Source organism: Cricetulus griseus, chromosome 4, assembly GCF_003668045.3.
Source record: "Cricetulus griseus strain 17A/GY chromosome 4, alternate assembly CriGri-PICRH-1.0, whole genome shotgun sequence".
Classification (NCBI taxonomy): domain Eukaryota; kingdom Metazoa; phylum Chordata; class Mammalia; order Rodentia; family Cricetidae; genus Cricetulus; species Cricetulus griseus.
In genome coordinates, this window is record NC_048597.1 from 52,934,608 (window position 1) to 52,955,137 (window position 20,530).

Genomic DNA, 20,530 nt, shown 5'->3' on the forward strand with positions numbered 1-20,530 from the left:
CACTGCAGTATAGATTCATCAAGAGGGATAAAACTTGAGATAATTCCTGGAAATTCCAGCTACAGTACCCATCTGCTATGTACTTTTATAATGAAGTAGGAGTTATTTGTGAGTACCAATGACTAATAAAAAACATTTGTAAATTAAGGCACCTTAAAGTGTGATAATATCCAAAACATAGATTATTTTAATAAATTTTACATATGCTACACAAACCTCTTATAATGGAGGGCAATTATTAGGGGCTAGCTGAGCTAATCCAAATAAACAAAAGCTACACAATATTCATTTAGATTATTAAGTGGATACAATTATTCAACTTGAATAAATTATATATAACATCTAAAATTTAAAAGTTAGCTCTCATCACCAATGCAGAAAAATTTTAAAATTCCTTACCTTGCTTCAACCTTCCCCCTATGGTAGCGGTTTTGGAAGATGTCGGACTTCTAATCTTTTCACAAGCCAGAGAGATGGAAAAGCGCTTTTGGCATCGCCACTCCTTCACAAACGTCTCAAACAGCGTGTGGTCACTCGCTACATCAATTATGGCCAAGCTTTCGGAGCTGCATGAGGCTGGAGTTAGCTGCAGTTCATCCTGAGAGAACTGCAGAGAAAAACTTGTGTCTCCAACTGAACGGTCATCTTTGAAGCTGTCTCTACGCTCTTGACTATCTGAAGGCGAGCCAAATAAACAACTTTCACCTGGCAGAAAAACACTGTCAGCTTTCAGATGGTTTACAGATGTTCCGAGAATTTCTGGAAATGACAGCTTAGAAGTAGAAGCAAGAATGGGTGTGGGAGGAATGAGGCCATTGTCATCAGCTGTGTCACTTTCTTTACGAGCTGAGGGATATAAGGCCTCACCACGCCTGGTGTCGTTCCCTATCCCCTCAATCTTGTTTTGAACTCCATTATTGGGGAAAAGTGAAGTTCTCTGAATTTGAACGGCCTCCAAATTTGGATTCATTTCCTGTCTCTCATTTAACTCTGTACCGTTTCTTTCAAAGCAAGACAAGTTTGTCTGTGTTAATTTAGGCCTTTCGTTTTCTAGAGGACTAGACCCTTTGTCTAAAATCCTTTGCAGTTCTGGACTTAAGTCAAATGATGCTCCTGACCAAGTGATTGAATTATCTTGATTTGTCTCAGTGAGTTTGGACATTTGGGCCCTTTCGCTTTTATCTCCTCTGGCCACTTTTCCTTGGGGACACTCATTATCCAGCATTGCAGAATCACTGAGTTCTAAAGTCTTAAGGGTTACTGAGTTACAATTCTGTTGGACATGTAATGCAGCCACACTGTCCAAGGCTTCAATCATCTGAGCAGAATCCACCTCTGAAAATATAACAGATTCCCCACTGGAACAAGTCTCCGGCTGCTGAATACCCTGATGGTCATTCACATTTGCCTTCATGACTGGGTCTTCTCGTGGGCACAGAGAGCTGCTGAGATGGTTTGGTGTCATTACAGAAAGGAGGGGCTGCTTTGCCTGTACATCAGGTGACTGTCCTTTTACTAAGTCATCTTCACCAAAACTGTCAAATAGTATACTGTCACTCATATTCAAACTGGTTTCAGGCAGATTTTCTTCCTCCAAACCAGTAGGAGTTCCCGCTAGAGGAGCTAGAGATAGGACTGGTTTAACCATTTCTTGTGTTTCAAAACCTTGAAGAAAACTGTTTAGCTGGGAGTCAGTAACAGACTGCTCATTCACTCTAAAGCAAGGGCCATTTTCCCCCTGTGGTGTTGGAGAGTGAAAGATGATGCTTTCTGCAGTTAGTCTACCGATGCTCTTTTCAGGGTTCTGTTTTGTGGTCTCTACACTCTTACTGTCCAAATGGTCTGTGTTGGCTGCTCTTTGGAAGTGCTGTTCACCTCGAGTACTGTGACACTTGTTCTGAAATGAGCTCCCTGAGTTCCGAGTGTCAGAGCCCTTCGCTGTTACCGCCTTTGTTCTTTGCTTGGCATGTTCAGTTGCCAACTGTTCAATTATTTTCTCTGACTGAGTATCCAGATAGAAGCTATCTCCAAAGTCACAGGGGGCTAAGTTAGAAACATGATTATGTTCAGTTTTATTTGTGGCATAAGCATCTGTTTTTTCTTGTATTCCAGAAGAATTTAGAAGATGCTCATGCTGGCCATCTGCTTGACTGAATTCTGCAGCTGACTGCAGTAATCCACGAGGTGCCTCACTTCTGCCCGTATTATTTCCCAATACCTGACAGTGATTTGACTCATCGTCTTTGCTATGAAGCTTTATGCTTTCAGAGTTGATAGTTGAAACATCATTTGAGTCTCTGGCCATGTAACTAACTGCTTCACAGGACACTTGTCTCTCTATTAATGCTTTCCGCTTAGTGCAAGTGTTTGTCTGTTTGTCACACTGATTTTCCAGGCACTGGCTAATTGGATGGGTGTCATGGTGTTTCACAGAAACATTCTGACTTTCTGCACCATTCTCTATGAGTACCTCATTTATCTTTCCTGTCTCAGTATCAGCCAATTCTCTTCCATTGCTAGCAACGCCAGGGGACTGACCAGTCACATTTTTACTCTGAGATTCTGCAAAGGAATGTTCCACAGCACCAGTACTTTCTGTTTTTTTCCTTAGGCAAGGCTGTTGCATTTGTAAAGAGAATGAGGTTTTGTTGTATTTTTCATTGGCACAAAAAGATGCATTTTTTATAAGTAGCCCTGAACTTCTAAATTCTATATTCTGCTTGTCTAAGGAAAGTGGCTCTTCACATAGAGTAGATCTAGACACAGTGTGTTCCTGGAAATCATCTCTGTGATGATTAGCCCTAGAATCACGCACTGGGCTACTGCCCCAAGATTTTTTTCGATGCTTTCTGTCTCTCCAAGATGGGAAACTGGTGTTTGTCTGCTCTGAATTAGCAGTCAAAGCAGCTTTCCTTGTTTTCTCCATTGAGAAAGTTTGAAGAACTTCCTTAGTGCTTGGTTCTCCTCCATTCAGAGACATCCGAAGCTTTTCTTTGTTTATACCCAAAGAAGTCCGTTTTCTTGCTCTGCAAACAGAATGTGGCTGGTGCTGGTGTTTGTTCCCCTGTAACAAACAGAGGGAGTCTGTATGCTCGCTGTGTTCACCTAAGCCTTGTGCTGTATCTGGTGACGGTTTATCATTAGAAACACTTGCTCTCATACTGTTTCTATTCTTTGATGTCAACCTTTTATGAGAATTCTTAGTTTGAGATTGAAGTGTGCGTTCATTTACTTCTGACTCACTACTGGTCAGTGAAGATGTGCTAGAACTCAAGGATGAATTTGGATCCCACTGCACTCCCATTTCAAGTAAGTCCTGCTGCAGAATCGTTTTGGCTTCTTCCACTATTAAGGTTGCTGCTTCCCTTGCAGATAAACCTTTTCTGCCCGACACCCAAATGGTTTGCATATTGCGACGTTCTTCGGCTGCTTCCTCTTCTTCATCTACTGCCTTTCGAGTACTATTCAAGGACATGAGAAAGGGGGGAAATTAATACACTGATTCACACTCATACCACAAACCCATTCTATCTGAGCTGATTCAGGGAACTGAAATGACAGCACAGCAAGAGAGAGACACACACACAGAGAGAAAGAGAGAGAGACAGGGGGGCAGAGAAAGAGAGAGAGAGGGGCTCTCACGGTACTTACATTCTAGCTGGGAGAACTAGAAAATAAATGTGTAAAATATTTTCTGTCAACGAGTGTGAGGGTTGTACAAAATGAAGTATTGTTAAGGGCAGGTGGTATGACAATTTTAAAATAGCATAAGCCGGGCATTGATTGTGCACGCCTTTAATCCTAGCACTCGGGAGGCAGAGGCAGGTGGATCTCTGTGAGTTTGAGACCAGCCTGGTCTACAAGAGCTAGTTCCAGTACAGCCTCAAAAGCCACAGAGAAACCCTGTCTCAAAAAAAAAAAAAAAAAAAAAAAAAAAAAAAAAAAAAAAAAGGCACAATACAGGAAATCCCTACTATGACAGATTCCTTAAGCAAAAGTCTTAAAAACTGAGGGTCAAGGCTGGAGAGATGGCTCAGCAGCACTGGCTGCTCTTCCAGAGGACTGAGACTCAACTGCCAACACCCACATGGCAGCTCAATCTGTAGCTCCAGTTCCAGGGGATCCAACACACTTTTCTGATCTCTCTGGGCCCTGCATGAATGTACACAGACATACATGTGAGCAAAATACCCATACACACTAACTACATAAATATATCTATCTTTTTTTAAAAAGTGACAGTCAGAATTTTTTTTCACTGGAAATAACTCTCACAACGTAAACTCTGAACAAAGAATCTGACAGGACTAGAATGTGAATGAAGAAAGAAAACCCTATAAGGAGATGAGGCTTAGAAGGAAGAAATGGCAGAGTGGGCTTTCACACATTTCTCAGAGGGCAGGATCTAACCAGTACCATGGAAGAACCTGGAGGTCACTGGGTGACTGAATTCAGAAGGAAAATGTCTAGAAATGAGAATGTGAACCAGAAAAATAAACCCAAGTTCTTCATATAAATTGCCTCATATCTGGCTCTAAGTCAGTGGTTCTCAAACTGTGAGAACTGTAAACTGTAAATATCAGATATTTACATTATAATTCATAACAGTAGCAAAATTACAGGTATGAAGTAGCAACAAAATAATTTTGTAGATGGGGATCACCACATGATAAGCTATATTAAAGGGTCACAGCATTAGGAAGGTTGAGAACCACTGCCTAAGTTATGCCAACAAGGGCATATTCCAAATAACTTGTTACAAGTCTGAGCCACTGGTGCTGGCAAGATGGCAAAGGTGTTGCAACCAGACCTGATACCTGACTTCATTCCCTAGGATCCAAAAGGTGGAAGGAAAGAACCAACTTTCCAAAAGCTGTCCTCTGACTTCAATACATAAATAAATCTAATTTTAAAATCTAATTTTAACAACTAGCAGAGAATTTAGCTACTGCTCACCACAGGGAGACAAAACTGGAGAGTGAGCTCTTCTAGAAGACAATGGTCTAGAGCCCAAAAGGTCCAACAGTTAATTATGTAATGGAATGCTAGGAAGAGGACAGGAAGTGGCAATGAGGACTGAGACTCTTGCTTCCAAGCACATGAAGTAACAGGGTACAAAGCAGCCTCCTGGGTAAAACAAATGCAAGCCAACAACAGGTTTAGGAACTATCACAGTTTGCATTTTGCTGTCTCTTGCATCATTCATGCCAGGGAGGCAAACTGTGGCAAGAAATCTTATGGAATGGTCCTATGGCCTGCATCAAGCAGGATCTAAATGAGTCAAATGGGTGGAAGGCCCAGCCAAGCCTCTGGATGACTAAGGTCCATTCAAAAACTTAGCAAAAACTCAGGAGAAACCCCAGACCAGAATCACCACCAAAGAGACTCCTAAGTCCATTCTTGCAGATACAGTGATATCAATATATATTTAAAGTTATTCTGAAACCATTTCTCAAAGTAATTCATTACAGAAAATAGATAACCTAGCTAACAAAGCTATTAAATTTCAAAGACATTGAAAAAAAAAATCCCAAGTCCTCCTACAAAAAGATCCAATGACTCGCAGGATAATAGACTCTGGCTACCATCAAACTTCCCATGACAACACACAATGCAAAGCAAGAAAGAATAAGTTAAAAACAAGAAAGGAGATACCATAAGAGAGGGAGACATTTTTGGTTTACAGAGAAATCAGCACTAGGGTAAGGTCTGGAGATCTACAAAGATGACACCAACTAACAATCTAAGCAACAGAGGAGAGGCTACCTTAAATGCTCTCCCCTGATAATGATATTGATGACTGTCTTATATGCCTTCATCCAGCAGCTGGTGGAAGTAGAAGCAGAGATCCACAGCTAAACACTGAACTGAACTGAAATCCAGTTGCAGAGGAGGAGTGATAAGCAAAGGTGTCCAGGCCAGGCTGGTGAAACCCACAGAAACAGCTGACCTGAACAACGGGGAGCTCTTGCTCCCCAGACTGATAGCTGGGATACCAGCATGGGACTGATCCAGACCCCAGGAATGTGGATTTCAGTGAGGAGACCTCGGAAATCTACGGGACCTCCTGTAGTAGTTCAGTTCTTATCCCTAGCATAGGTGTGGACCCCACATAGAGGAATACTCCCTGAGCCAAGACACACGGGGGTGGGCCTAGGCCCTATCCCAAAGGATATGATAGACTCTGATGACCCCCTATGGAAGGCCTCACCCTCCCTGGGGAGCAGAAAGGATATAAGATAGGTAGGGTTTTAGTTGGGGGGGGGAGTGGTAGGGGAGGAAGGGAGAGAGAGGGAACTAGCATTGACATGTAAAACAATCTTGTTTCTAATTCAAATTAAAAAAAAAAAAAACTTCAATTAAAGTTAACATAGACCCTAGTTGTAGTGTCATGTCCTAGAATTCAGGAGGCTGAGGCAGAGGATCTCAAGTTCAAGGACAGCCTGGGCAACATAACAAGGTTTTGTCTGTAGGGCCAAGCAGGCTGAAGGTTTTATATTAGCAACACTGCTTCAAACACTTGAGATAGAGAAGGATAGTTTCAAGTATATAGTAACTTTTTTTGTAAGCATTCCTCAAAGTATCTCAGTAGAGAGGAGCTCATCCAGTTAAGACATGCCTCAGCAATGAGATTGAAAGTCAGATTTTCAACACATACAGATGCAGGCTACACCACCTTTCTACCCTCACCCTCTAGAGGCAAGGGCAAAGGTGAAAACAATGTGCAGGGCTGTATGCTGGGACACAGGAGATGGGAAAAAGAGAAGAAAGGAAATTCCATAACTACTATTCAGACAGTGGGTACAAGGTACAGGACACCAAAATCTTCAAGAACCAGACCAAACAGAATACAAACACAATTTACCACAACTTTCTAAATTTAAAATTGCAACAACAAAGCAGAGATGACCTGGAGAGAAAGAAACACGGCAAATGTCATCAATACTTATCAAATATATGAGCAAACTCACCATTCATAGCTATAAAATATGAACAGTACTGAATCATTGATCCAAAGAAAAAGATTTTCAATATGGTTCAGATGCAAAACTCAACTACTACAAAGAGTAGTACAAAACATTACCAATACAAAGGGATGCAAAAGCTAAAGAGGAAGAAATTCCCCAATCAGGCTGAAGCAAGAAGGTAACAAGGAGAACTAATCCAGGACCAGGTAAAATATGAGTCAAAAAGAGTTAAAGTGTACAATTAATGCTCAAACTACAATCACACACACATAAAGCAGTTATGAATGGTTGTGAGGCAAAACTACAAAGAATAAACTGAGCCAGTAAGAATAGCAGACTAAAGAACCATGTCTGTCCATTTAAAGTGGGGTAAGAAAGAACTTAATGAACACACGAATATATTTCAGCCATTAGACCTTGTAATCACAAACATACCTGGTCTATACTGATCATAAGGCTAACAGGCCTTGCTGGTCTGTTAGTTCTAGACCATACACTTTTTACATGTCTACATAATGAAATCTCCAGAACTCATCAGAATAGGAGTTTGGAGCCTCTAGACAGGCAGATATGTAAAAGTTAAAGGAAGGTTAGCAGGAGGGGCCTGAGATAGGAGGATTGCTATGGCTGTTGGTGAGAAACAGTAATACATGTTCAGTGAGAGACCCTGTAAGGGAAGAAGACACAGGATGATGGAAAAGAACCCCTGGATCCTCCTCTAGCCTCTGAACACACACAGACACAGGCACCTGTGCACACCCACAGACACATACATATACCATACACATGTTCATAAAAAACTGAATTTTTGGTTGTCAAATGAAAAAAGGTAACAAAGTGATACATTGTGAGGACACATTTGAAACATACATATCAAGTAGAAGGCTCAAAACTGAAATCAATTTGAAAAAAATTATTTTTAAAAAAGAAAAAAAAAAGAACCATATGAAGCTAAGGGTAAGACCTACTCAGATAAGTCACACATATCTAAAATTGACCCTGAAGCACACAAAAGATATTCAGGATGACTCCCATTTACACAACTGCAAGGTAAAACCATGAGGAGCTACAATGACAAACAATGCATTGCTTCTATTGCTGAGGCTGTGAGAAAACTGGCCTTCCACCAGCAGACTGATGGAGAAAATGTAACCCAGGTTGACCCTCCTGAGGGCAGTTCTGAGCACCTAACAAAGCTTATGCACTTACCTTTTGAAATGTCATGAATGTCTAGGAACCCACCCCACTAAATTATTCCCAACAAACTCATGCAGACAGGAGACTGTGGGCAATGATAATGAACTAGAGGCAATCTGAATGCCAGTGGATTTTCTGACTTTTAATGTATTAAGCATTAAAAGGAAAGGGAAATCAGGCACAAATGCACTGTTTCTATGCCCAAACTATTATTTTTACAAGCCAATAGCTAGTGCCTACCAATTTTCACCAATTGGTCCACTATCTTTTTTCTTTTTTCTTTCTTTCTTTCTTTTTTTGTTTGTTTTTTTTGTTTGTTTGTTTTTTTGTTTTTCGAGACAGGATTTCTCTGTGTAGAGACAGGGTTTCTCTGTGTAGAGACAGGGTTTCTCTGTGTAGCTTTGGAACTTATCCTGGCACTCGCTCTGGAGACCAGGCTGGCCTCAAACTCACAGAGATCTACCTGCCTCTGCCGGGATTAAAGGCGTGCGCCACCAACATGTGTCTAGTTGCTTAACTCTGCAGTCTGCCTTAACTGGAAGTGCCTCCTTAGTCTGTTTTACATGACTGTAATATTTCTGAAAAGCTCTGGGCAATTATTTTGTAGAGTGCAATTTTTCCTTATGATTAAATCCATGTTAGGTATTTTGCTAAGAATAGCTTAGCATATTGTATAACATGGTGTTGGGTTCCTAAAAAAAAAAAAAATCATTGTGAGGGTAGACTACAAGTATTCTCACCTCAAAAAAAAAAAAAAAAAACGTAAGCATGTTAGGTGATATTTATATATTTATGTTAATTATCTCAACTTAGCCTTTCCACGATGTAGACATATTTATTCTACATTTACATGATAAAAAAAACATATTTAATAATTTTGAAAAGACAAAAGTATTCCAGGAGAGTAGTTGCATCCTCAGTACACTGTGCAAAGCCTGATACTGATTAGCTTTGTTATTCATAGCAATAATTTTGATGAATTAAGGTTCTAGTCTCAGACATAATCATGGCAGTATCAACCTATCAACCTTACCACAAAAGAGAAGGAAGCTTCAAGATGTACTTACAAACAATGAGCAAGAACTTTCAATTGATTGTTTTCATGTATACTGCCTTCAGGTGACTCCCTGAAGACTCACAGGTCATCTGCGGTGTGTCATCACCATGCCTGTCTACACCTGATCTTCTTCACCTCAGAAACCACTAGTACATGTCTTTGGCATAGATATTTATCTCCAAAGAATCTGTGAAAATGGGAGGCTTAGCCAGGCATTGGTGGCGCATGCTTTTAATCCCAGCACTCAGGAGGCAGAGGCAGGCGTATCTCTATGAGTTCAAGGCCAGCCTGGTCTCCAGAGTGAGTGCCAAGATAGGCTCCAAAGCTTCACAGAGAAACCCTGTCTCGAAAAACCAAAAAAAAAAAAAAAAAAAAAAAAAGAAAGAAAGAAAGAAAGAAAGAAAGAAAGAAAGAAAGAAAGAAAATGGGAGGCTTATTCTAGGTAAAGCAGTCAGCCAGAGGCACATCTCAAAGAGATGAGACACTAATTCTAAGACAGACCTAATTCTCAGACAGAGCTGAAGATATTCAATGTACAACATCTACTTCAGAATTCGTCCCAGCTACAGAATCCGAACAGGCAGGTGTGCTTGTGCATGCTGGAAACCCTAGCACTAGGGAGGCCAAGGTGGGACAATCACAATGTCTAGAACAGCTGTTATTATATAGTAAGGCCTATCAAAAAATGTATTTTGTTAGTAATTAACTGAAGAACTGGAGAGGACTACTAAAGGTGATAGCAATGAGAAATATCAGCTAGTCAGCTCACTAAGCATAGTGGCAATGTACAGTAGAATGAAAGTCACTCTTCTAAGTGCCACAGTTACACAATAACTCATATCACAAGAACAACCAAAGCCCTAGCTAATCTGACAATTAAAATGTATTGTCTTAAAATATAAAATGTATTCCTAAAGTCTTGAAAATATACCAATAAATTACTCAAAGTAAACACAACTCTGTGTGATGCCCTAATGCAATGAAAAGGGCTATAATTTTCCATTACATTCCATATGTATTCCTTACAAACATCATGCACTTCCAACACACATATTAAACCCTATGGTTTTAGGAAAAAGATAGTTCAGACAGACTACTAAATACTATATAGAGATTGACAACTGAACACTGATAAAAAAATTATAATATAAGAGACTACCACAGCTAAGACTCTACAGTATTTGCACCCATCACTAACTCAGAGGTATCCTTTTGGAGGACACTCACTCCCAAAAGAGCCATGCATTGAAACTAGAAACCTGGCTCGTCACATCATTATCTTAGTCACTGTTCTATTGCTGTAAAGAAATGCCATGACCACAGCAACTCTTTTTTTTTTTTTTTTTTTTTTTGGTTTTTCGAGACAGGGTTTCTCTGTGTAGCTTTGGAGCCTATCCTGGCACTCTGGAGACCAGACTGGCCTCGAACTCACAGAGATCCACCTGCCTCTGCCTCCCGAGTGCTGGGATTAAAGGCGTGCGCCACCAACGCCCTGCTACAGCAACTCTTACAAGGGAAAACATTAAACTGGAGTTTATTTACAGTTTAAGAAGTTTAGTCCATTATTATTATTGTGGGGAGCACGATGGCACACATGGAACTGGAGCCACAGCTAAGAGCTTTCCATCCTCATCTGTATGCAGAGAGAGAGAGAGAGAGAGAGAGAGAGAGAGAGAGAGAGAGAGAGAGAGAGAGACGGGCTTTTGAAACCTCAAAGCCCACTCACAATGATACTTCCTCTAACAAGGCCACACCTCCTACTCCTTCTCAAATAGTGCCACTCCATGATGACTAAACATTCAAATATATTAGCCTATGGGGGCCATTTTTATTCAAACCACTACAACCACGAGGAAGCCTTCTTAAACCACTGCTTTGGACATAGAAAGCTTTGTAATTTTTTAAGCTTTAGAAAGGATGAAGTAAAAAGCCATGCACCCTAAAACATCATAAAAATGTCCCTTGAGAGAAAGAACCACAATGTGGACACGGGTCAACATTCAACACCTAACAGCTATGAAACAAATACCACTCAAAACAATTTTCTGTCCCTTTAAATGTCATTCCACCTCAAACCTTAAAATTACTAAAGAGTAAATACTGAACACAAATAAAGCCAAGAGGTTTGTAAAAAGGCCACACCCCATCCCTTCCCATGCTTGTTAAAAGTGTCAGTCCAAAAGACAGGCCTAACACGAGTATAAGAGAAGAAACTGAACTGGAAATGAGATGGGCCTTCTGATTTAGAATACATTTTTAATATTTCTCAAAATAAAATTGTTGGTAATTCAAAGTAAAGAGCTGTAAGCCTGCCTGATTTTTTTGTTTTGAAATGTGTTCAAATAGAAAGTACTTGAGCTATTCCTTGATTATATGCTAGTCTAGACTGATGTGTTGTTAGCTTGTCCCCCTTCACACACATCAAGGATTCCTCCCCTCACAAAATGCATTGAGGGTCCAGCGTTCCGAGGAACATTTAAAGGAGCATGCCAAACACATGAGCCCTGGAGAGGTCGTGGGAATCAAATCTACCACAGTGGAGAGAGTACTGCTGAATTACTTAGACTCAGCTGACAGAGAGACTCACCACCACTTTACAAATGCCTTTCCAACCACACAGTGTATAGAGCAGAAAACAAAAAGTAACCCTCAAGAGAAAAGGTAGCCACATTTTCTGACACAGCAAGTATGCCCTAAGGTTGATGAGCTGCCATCTAATAACATTGAGACAGACACAGACTTCATTACCTTTTGAAAGGCACAGCATTCTTCAGAACCACCTCCACCTCCGCAACATTAGCTCTGGCAAGGTCTGCTACAGTGAGAAAGCCAGAGGCATACAGGAACCTGGCTCTCTGGGCGTTCAGTAAGGACACCCGGATGAGGTCACACAGTTCCCTCTGGATGCCAAAGGTAAGACGCTTCTGAAACTGGGAAAGTAGTAGTTCCATATTGTGCCAGCCAAGACGGTTGGAAAACACTGTAATCATTCCTAAAACAGTTGGAATATTTGTTGAATTAAATATTGCTTTTAACAGAGGTCCAGATCATGCTGGTGAAATACACAGAAACAGTTGACTGAACATCCGGGAACTCTTGCTCCCCAGTCTGATAGCTGGAATACCAGCATGGGACTGATCCAGACCCAAGGAACATGGGTTTCTGTGAGGAAACCTCAGAAATCTATGGGACCTCATAAATACTGGGAAGCCCAGTATTTATCCCTAGCATAGGTGTGGACTTTGGGAGCCCATTCCATATAGAGGAATACTCCCTGAGCCAAGACACACGGGGGTGGGCCTAGGCCCTACCCCAAAGGAAACGAAAGACTCTGTTGACACCCTATGGAAGGCCTCACCATCCAGGGGGAGCAGAAAAGATATGTGACAAATAAGGTTTTAGTTGGGGGGGGGCGGATAGGGGAGGACGGCTGGATGAAGGGAACTGGGATTGTCATGTAAAACAATCCTGTTTCTAATTCAAATAAAAAAAGTTGGAAATATAAATATTGCTTTTAGATTAATTCTCCATGCATGTATATATAAGCATATATGTACACGTGTATAGATAAATATATGTGTATATACGTGTGTGGTGTGTGTGTGTGTGTGTGTGTGTGTGTGTGTGTGTGTGTGTGCACGCATTTGGTTTGGCTTTGCTTTTTCTGCAAAACATATGCTTTAACAGGAACAAGGGACAAGTTAAAGGAGCAGACAAATATTAGAAGTCCTAGCTACACTCATAAAGAGCAAAGTAAGCACACTAGACATCATCTAATTTATTCTTTCATTTTTGTGTATGTATTTTACCTATGTGAGTGTCCATGTATGCACAATTAGAGTCAAGAGATGGATGTCAGGTATCTTCCTTTCTTACTCTCCACTTCATTTTGGGCTCACCAACTGACTAGACTAATTAGCTAGCAAGCCCCTAGGATCTCTGCTTTCCAGCACTGGATTATAGACATGCATCACTGTGCCCAGCTTTGTGTGAGGGTGTGCGGATCTGAACTCCAGACCTCAAGCTGGCATAACAAGCCCTCTCCCAAGGTCCATCTCATTTATTCCAAATTCTGAACCTAACATTTGGATACTAAGGCACAGCACATATACACAAAGAGACTAAAACACCCATTCTAGTCCAATCTTCTCACTACCTCTCAGTTTTTTCCTGTTTCTTTTCTTAATGAAAAGAGAACTCTAACAAACCAGGGGAAGGACTCTTTCCTGAACAAATGATTTAAAAATTCAAATGTTGAGAGAACTATTTTCTTCAAAGAAAGGCTGCACCCACTTGAAATAAAGACATCACAACAGCCAAGTAGCACCCATAGAAGTCACTGTTCCATAAGGAAACTGATCTCTGATGCCAGTCACTTGACTACTGAGTTCTTCCCTTCATTCTACCCTTTGCCCACATCTTCTACACAGCATCCCTCCTATGCACACATTCACAAGGCAGTTCTTACATATAAAGACACAAAGCCTTTAGTAGTCCTGGGTTTCCTTCCTAAAGGCTAACAAAGATTCTTTAATAAAATCAGACCCAGAATCTACCTGTTTGTGTAACTTAAGAGTGTTTCCTAAGGCATGATATTTAAAATAGTCAGATCTACAAATCTCTCTTCATCTGCAGCCTCTTTCTCAAAATCTCTTATTAATCAGTACTAAGAGGAAAGGGATTCCACTGAGAACTTTCTGTTTCTCCTTGTAAAGGAAGAGGAAGACAAGAGAAAAGATGTCCCATCAGCAAGTCACTAAGGAACAGAAGGGGAATAAGGGTGAGACCCGGCATGATAATGGCTCTCTATAGAATACTTGCTGTAATTTAAGAAAAGTGGCACACGAGAGAAAGATGCCATGTGACAGGGTTTAAATAGAGGTTTTTGTTTGTTTGTTTGTTTGTTTTGGGGAAAGGGATCATTAGAGGAAAGGGAAGCAGGGAGACCAGCCTCCAGAGACAGAAGTAGCAGGAGAGAAAAAAAGAGGGGGAAAGAGAGGAGAGAGAAACAGAGAGGGAGGGGAGAGAGGGAGAGAGAGAGAGAGAGAGAGAGAGAGAGAGAGAGAGAGAGAATGGAAGGAAGAAAGGAAGGAAGGAAGGAAGGAAGGAAGGAAGGAAGGAAGGAAGGAAGGAAGGAAGGAAGGAAGAAGGACGGGAGGTGGCAGGGCCCTTTGAAAGGGAACATAGTGGATTGCGCAGGTGGTGCTCTTAGTAGCTGCAGCTGAGGTTGTATCTTGTCAGAACCCCAAGGACAGGCCAGACAGATGCCTGAATACTAACAGTGCTACTGCACCCAGAGGCACCAGCATGACATCCAATGAAGGCATTGAGGACAGCAATTTCAGAGAGGCTTAAATAATGGAAGTTTTAAAAAAGTTACATTGATACATACTTTTAAATCTAGTACTGGGAAAGCAGAAGCGGGTGGATCACTGTATTTGAGGACAGTCTGTTCTACATTGAGAGTTTCAGGCCAGCCAGAGCTACAGTGAGACCCTGCTTTAAAAATAATAATAATAATAATAATAATAATAATAATAATATCTTAACAACCATAAACCAAAAAATTTTAGATAAATGTAACACATTTCATCTAACTGACCTGCATAAACAGCAGCTGACTGTTGCAAAGATTGAATCTGTCCACGATTACATCCATATTTCTGATTAATTTCCTTTAAGGGAATTTCACTGATTAAATCCAATAACACAAGACTTGTGAAAAACCTAAAAATAAATCAAGACTGTTGTAAGAGATCATGTATAGCTACTCTGAAAGTGTAACATATACTGCAAACCAACTACAGATCGAAAAGGTAGCAGAGGGCTCATCCCCATCTGGGAGGATGACAGATAGACAGAGGGCTGGGAAAGCCTCAGGTCACAGTAAGTTCTACACACCTTAAACACAGCTAAGAACTAACATAGTGTAACAAAAGGTTCCCACATTTCAATGTTGTCAACTGATTTCAAGAAATACTTGGTTTAAGAAATGGGATGACACAAAAATTTAAAAGATTTGATACATGGATATAAGATGAATAGAATTTCAGTCAAATGACAGTATCTAATTATAAAATCCAGATCTGATTTGAAACAAAAAGTTGGCACAAATAATCCAAGCACAGAGATTCTTATAAATTTGAACTTGACTGTGACATAAATCACATACTATAAGTAATTTTACTGTATTTTAAAGCATAACTTGTTATAGAGTTCCCGATGTGACATGGTAAAAGATTACTTCTAAAGGTGCTACAAAGTATAATTCCAAATAAAGTCACCATGAATGAAAATTCTGACTCAAGAAAGGGAAATGATTAAATATTCGACTTTAAAAACCCACAGGCAAGTCAGGCAGTGGTAGCATGTGCCATTAATCCCAGCACTTGTGAGGCAGAGGTAGGTGGGTCTCTGTGAGTATGAGGCCACCCTGTTCTACAAAGCCACACAGAGAAACACTGTCTCAAAAAGCCAAAAACAAAAAAACAAAAACAAAACAAAAAACCTAGCAGGCATCACTAAATTTCAAGTTGCAAGAAAAATTAAAATGTCAGTAAATCAAATAAACAGGAGAAATTTTAAAATTTACTATAGTCAGCCAAAATGTTTATATTGTTGACAATGAGAGTGACTCAATAAACTGGATATGGGCTGCAGGCTCCTTACCTTTTATAGTATGCTTACCTTTTATGGATGGCCATTTGTCGATGCTGTCTGTCAGTTCTAGCTACTACTTTTCCTTTCACACATCGAGCCAAGAACCCTTCCTCAACTCCAACCAGTTCTGCCACCCTTTTCATAGAAGTGGGCAATTTTTCCCATAAACAGAAAAATCGATACCAATCAATACCAGTCCAATCTTCAAACACAGGTGTAACCTAAAGAAAAGAAGCATCACTTTAGTTTGAGTAATTGCTTGACAGTGACCTGTGGGAGCTCAATGGTAAAACACTTGCCTGGAATATGTAAGGCCATGGTTTCAAGCCCTACCACTGGACAAAAACAAACATAAGTAACAAAATTATAAATGTAAACTTCACAGTAAAGGACTTAGGATACAGAAAACATCTGTGATAATAACTCATTTATAAGAAAACATTTATTCAAAAGACATTTGCTAACAGAACAAGCACAGACAGAGGAAGAGAAAGCCAGGCAGAGTGGCAGGGGAAGTAAGGAGACTGACTGTTAACCATACAAACTGGATTTCATGGAATACAAGTCTTTAATCGTAGACACTTTGAACCTAAGCTAAGTTTGACTCACTCTTTCGTGTAATTCCAAGAAAGGATCAGTAACATGGAAAGAAGAGTTAAGAGAGGGGAAAAGTCAATACTCACAGATGATAAATTTCTCAAAAGCTCCAGGATTCAACAAGAAAGCTATGAGACAAACAAGAAAGAGACAAGCGTCCTAAGCATGGGGGTGGAAGTGGAAGCAAAGAAACACCTTTAAGTGTCCACGAAAAGACCTCAAACTCAAAAACATTATACATATGTACAAAAGGATTAAAACATTCTTAAAGAAATAAAACAGTGCATGTCTGTAATCCTAGCATTTGTGTAGCTGAGGCACCAGGATACAAAAAGACATTTAAGAAGTAAAGAAGGAAGGAATGGAGGTTGGGGCAGAAGACAGAGGTAAAGAAGAAAAGAAAGTACTGTGGAACAATCTTTGTACACTATAAACATGTATTGCTCATTGGTAATAAAAAGCTGATTGGTCAGTGGCTAGGCAAGATTTTGGGGACAAAGAGAATACTGGGAAGAAGAAGGGTAGAGTCAGAGAAGTAGCCAGCTAGATGGAAAGCAAACAGGGCATGCAGGAGAGGTAACAGTCATAAGCCTTGGGGCAGCACATAGATTAATAGAAGTGGCTTCATCAAAGTTTAAGAGCTAGTTAGTAATAAGCCTGAGCTATTGGCCAAGCATTTATAATTAGTAATAAGTCCCTGAGTGGTTATTTGGGAAGTAGCTGGTGGAACAGAGCTGATCGCAGCCCTGATGAAAAATTCTGCCTACAAGAGAGAAAAGGGAGAGGGAAGAGAAAGGAAAAGAGAAATATGAAGGAAGGTCATGAGAAAGATAAAAGAATAAAATATGACACCATCTTAGCATGAAAAAGACATAAATGAAGAAAATGCTATTAAATAAGAGTCAAAGGCTAATTCAGGAATTAAAGCACAATAAAATTAGAGCTCAATTATAAATCCAAGATGGCTTAAGGAAAAAAAAAACCCACAAACATGAATACATACTCATAGAGATTATTCTATTTCAAAAAGAAGAGTGAAAAAATGAAAAAGTCTCAGAGAAATGTGGTAAAAATTAAAAGTATTAACAGTATTTAAAGAGAACCCAGGAGGAGAAAATAAAAGAAAAAATATCTGAAAAGATTATGGCTAAAAGCATCTGTGGTAGAATGAGAATGGCCCACATAGGCTACTATGTTTCAATATTCAGTACCCAGTTAGTGAAACTGTTTGGAAAATATTAGGTGTGGCCTTGTTGGAAGAGGGTATGTCACTGGGGACAGGATAGAAATTAAAGACTTAGAATTTCCAACGTGCATGCTTGCTTGAGCTCTCTCTCTCTCTCTCTCTCTCTCTCTCTCTCTCTTCTCTCGGTGTGGAATGTGTCTGTCTGTGTGTGTGTGTGTGTGTGTGTGTGTGTGTGCATCTGTCTGCCTGTCTGTCTTCCTCCAACTTGTAGATCAATCAAGATATGAACTCTCAACTGTTCCTGCTGCCATGCCTCTGCTCTACCACCAATGGGCTCTAATCCTTTTAAACAATAAGCCCCTAATTTAACAATTTCTTTGAAAGTTGCCTTGGTTGTAGTGTTTTAATCACATCAATAGCAAAGTCACTAAGACAAAGGTTGACACCAAAATTGGGGTATTGTTGTGACAGACCTGCCAAATGGTTTTGGAGGAATGAGGAAGACTTTGGGACTTTGGATTGGATTAGTTGAACACACCAAACAGTAAGAACTTGGAACAGTAGTGCTGAGAGCAATATGGACTATGGAGGCCCAGCTCAAGAGGCTTTAGAGTGGAACAATATTAGCAACTTAGCTACTGAACATTCCTGTGATATTTTGGGTAAGAATGTGACTGTTTTCTGCCCTTGTCCTAAGAATCTGCCTGAGGCTGAATTGCAAAGTAGTGTATTTATTTCCTTGACACTGGAGATTTCAAGACAACCTAATATTGACTCTATTCTGAAGCTATTAGTAATTACTCTTAAGGGGGTCTATAATGAAAAAGGGCAACCAGGGCAAAAAGAAATAGAGAATGCACAGTTTGAAGCAAAAAAGAACACCAAGGAATTTAATGGTAGAGCCAAGCCTTAAAGTAAAACAGATGAGAGTCAAGAAAAGCCTGTTCCAAAATGGAATAAAGGGAGTGGTACCCCCAAGGCAAGACCCTACCCAGCTAATCTTCCAACTTTTAAAAAGCAAGATTTGGGGAATTTTCTACACCTAAAAGTAACAACAAAGGAAAGCTCCTGAAAATGTGATTCAGGGTGCCTGGGTTCACCCCAGTGTCATTCATATGGTTCTGGCTTTAAAGTCATAATGAAGGATGGATGCATATGGGGTTGTTCTCTGTGGTTAAGGAAAGGTGCTGAGGCCTGGTGTGGCACAGAGTCACCGCATGGAGGTCCTAAAAGGTCATTGTATAAAGCAATGAAAGTGAAGCCAGGATTGTGCTGGAAACCCCAACACATTGAAGATGCCAAAGCCAAGGGACATCTGCCAAGGAGTACTGCAGACAGAGAATGAAACCAACCCAAGAGAGAGAGGTGTGTTACAGGCAGTGAAGCTGGAAGGGCAGAGCCGTCTAAGCCTCTCAAATCAGACAGACCTAGAGGATTTGAGGCTTGCCCTGATGCATTTCAGTCTTGCTTTGATCCATTATTTCCTCACTATATCCCCATTCCTCCCTTTTGAAATGGTAATGTATATCCTGTGCCATTGTATGTTTGAAGAATATAATTTGCTTTTTTTATTTTACAGAAGATTACAATAAGAGATTGTGTTGAGACTCAGAAGAGACTTTGGACTGTGTTGAGACTGTGAAAGACTATGGAGAGTTCTGAAGTTGAACTAAATGCATTTTGCCTTATGATTTGGCTACAAGCTTATGGAGACCAGGGAGTAAAATGTTGTGATTTGAATGAGAATGGGCCTGATGGGATCACATGTTTAAATATTGTATCCCCATTTGATGGAACTACTTGAGAAGAGTTAGAAGTTGTGGCCTTGTTGGAGGAAATGTGTCACTCAGTGGCAATATGAAGGCTATCCCTCTGAAACAAAGCCCCAAATTAAATCCTTTCTTTTATAAGTTGACTTGGTCATAGTATCTTATAATAGCATTAGAAATGTAGCTAAAACAGCATCCTAATTTTTTTATTTTAAAATTATTTTATTATTTATTTTGCTTTTGCTTTTGTTTTTAGAAAAGGCATCACTACATAGCTTTGACTGGCCTGGATCTCAGTATGTAGATCAGGCTAGACTAAAACTCATAGAGATGCCTTTGCATCCCAAGTGATGATACTTGCCACGCCATCCCTGACAAGTATCCCAAATTTGATGAAAACATTAGCCTACATATCCATAAAGATTCCGTGAACTGCAAGTAAGGAAAATTGTAGGGATCTACAGCAACATGCATCATAACAATAACATCACAAACGGAGTGAGAGAGAGAGGATTCTGAAAGCAAAGATAGTGTCATAGTTAGCATCAACTATCAACTTGAAACAGCCTAAAACTATCTTTAAAAAGTCCCAACTGAGTTTCTTCTTTATCGGTTTGGTCTATGGACATGTCTGTGGAGGATTACCTTCATTATTAATTAATTCAGGGGGCCCTCAGCCCACCATGGGCAGCACCATCCTTAGGCAGGAGGTCCTGAGCTGTATAAGAAAACTAGCAAAGCATGAGCCTGCCTCATTGCCTCAGCAAGCAGCATCCCTCCATGGTTTCTACTTCAAGTTCCTGCCTGGACTTACTCAATGATGGACTGAGAGCTAAGAGTGTGAGCCAAACTAACCCTTTCTTTCTCGAGTTGCTTTGGTCAGTGTTTTATCACAGTAACAAAAAGGAAAGAACAATCAGAAAAACAAGTCACCTTACACAATGAATGGAAACCCAATAATATTAAAAGTTAATTTCTCATCAGAAACATTAGAGACCATGACTCAATTGAAGCTCCAGGATGAAGCTAATAAACATGGAGGTCCCTAAGAGAGACATACATGGTCCCCTGGAGAAGGGGAGAGGTTCGAGATCTG

At 40.2% G+C, this 20,530-nt stretch overlaps 1 protein-coding gene across 3 annotated transcripts in view; it reads right to left on the reverse strand.

Moving 5' to 3' along the window:
* Polq (DNA polymerase theta) overlaps positions 1 to 20,530 on the reverse strand; it is an 84,294-nt gene that overhangs the window by 31,985 nt on the left and 31,779 nt on the right. For all 3 annotated transcript variants that reach the window (XM_027412714.1, XM_027412715.2, XM_027412716.2), the window contains 4 exons: positions 15,910 to 16,103; positions 14,825 to 14,949; positions 11,971 to 12,214; positions 400 to 3,461 (listed from right to left, as the gene is read on the reverse strand). In XM_027412714.1, the coding sequence (XP_027268515.1) occupies positions 400 to 3,461; positions 11,971 to 12,214; positions 14,825 to 14,949; positions 15,910 to 16,103 (3,625 nt within the window). The remainder of the gene's footprint in view (positions 1 to 399; positions 3,462 to 11,970; positions 12,215 to 14,824; positions 14,950 to 15,909; positions 16,104 to 20,530) is intronic.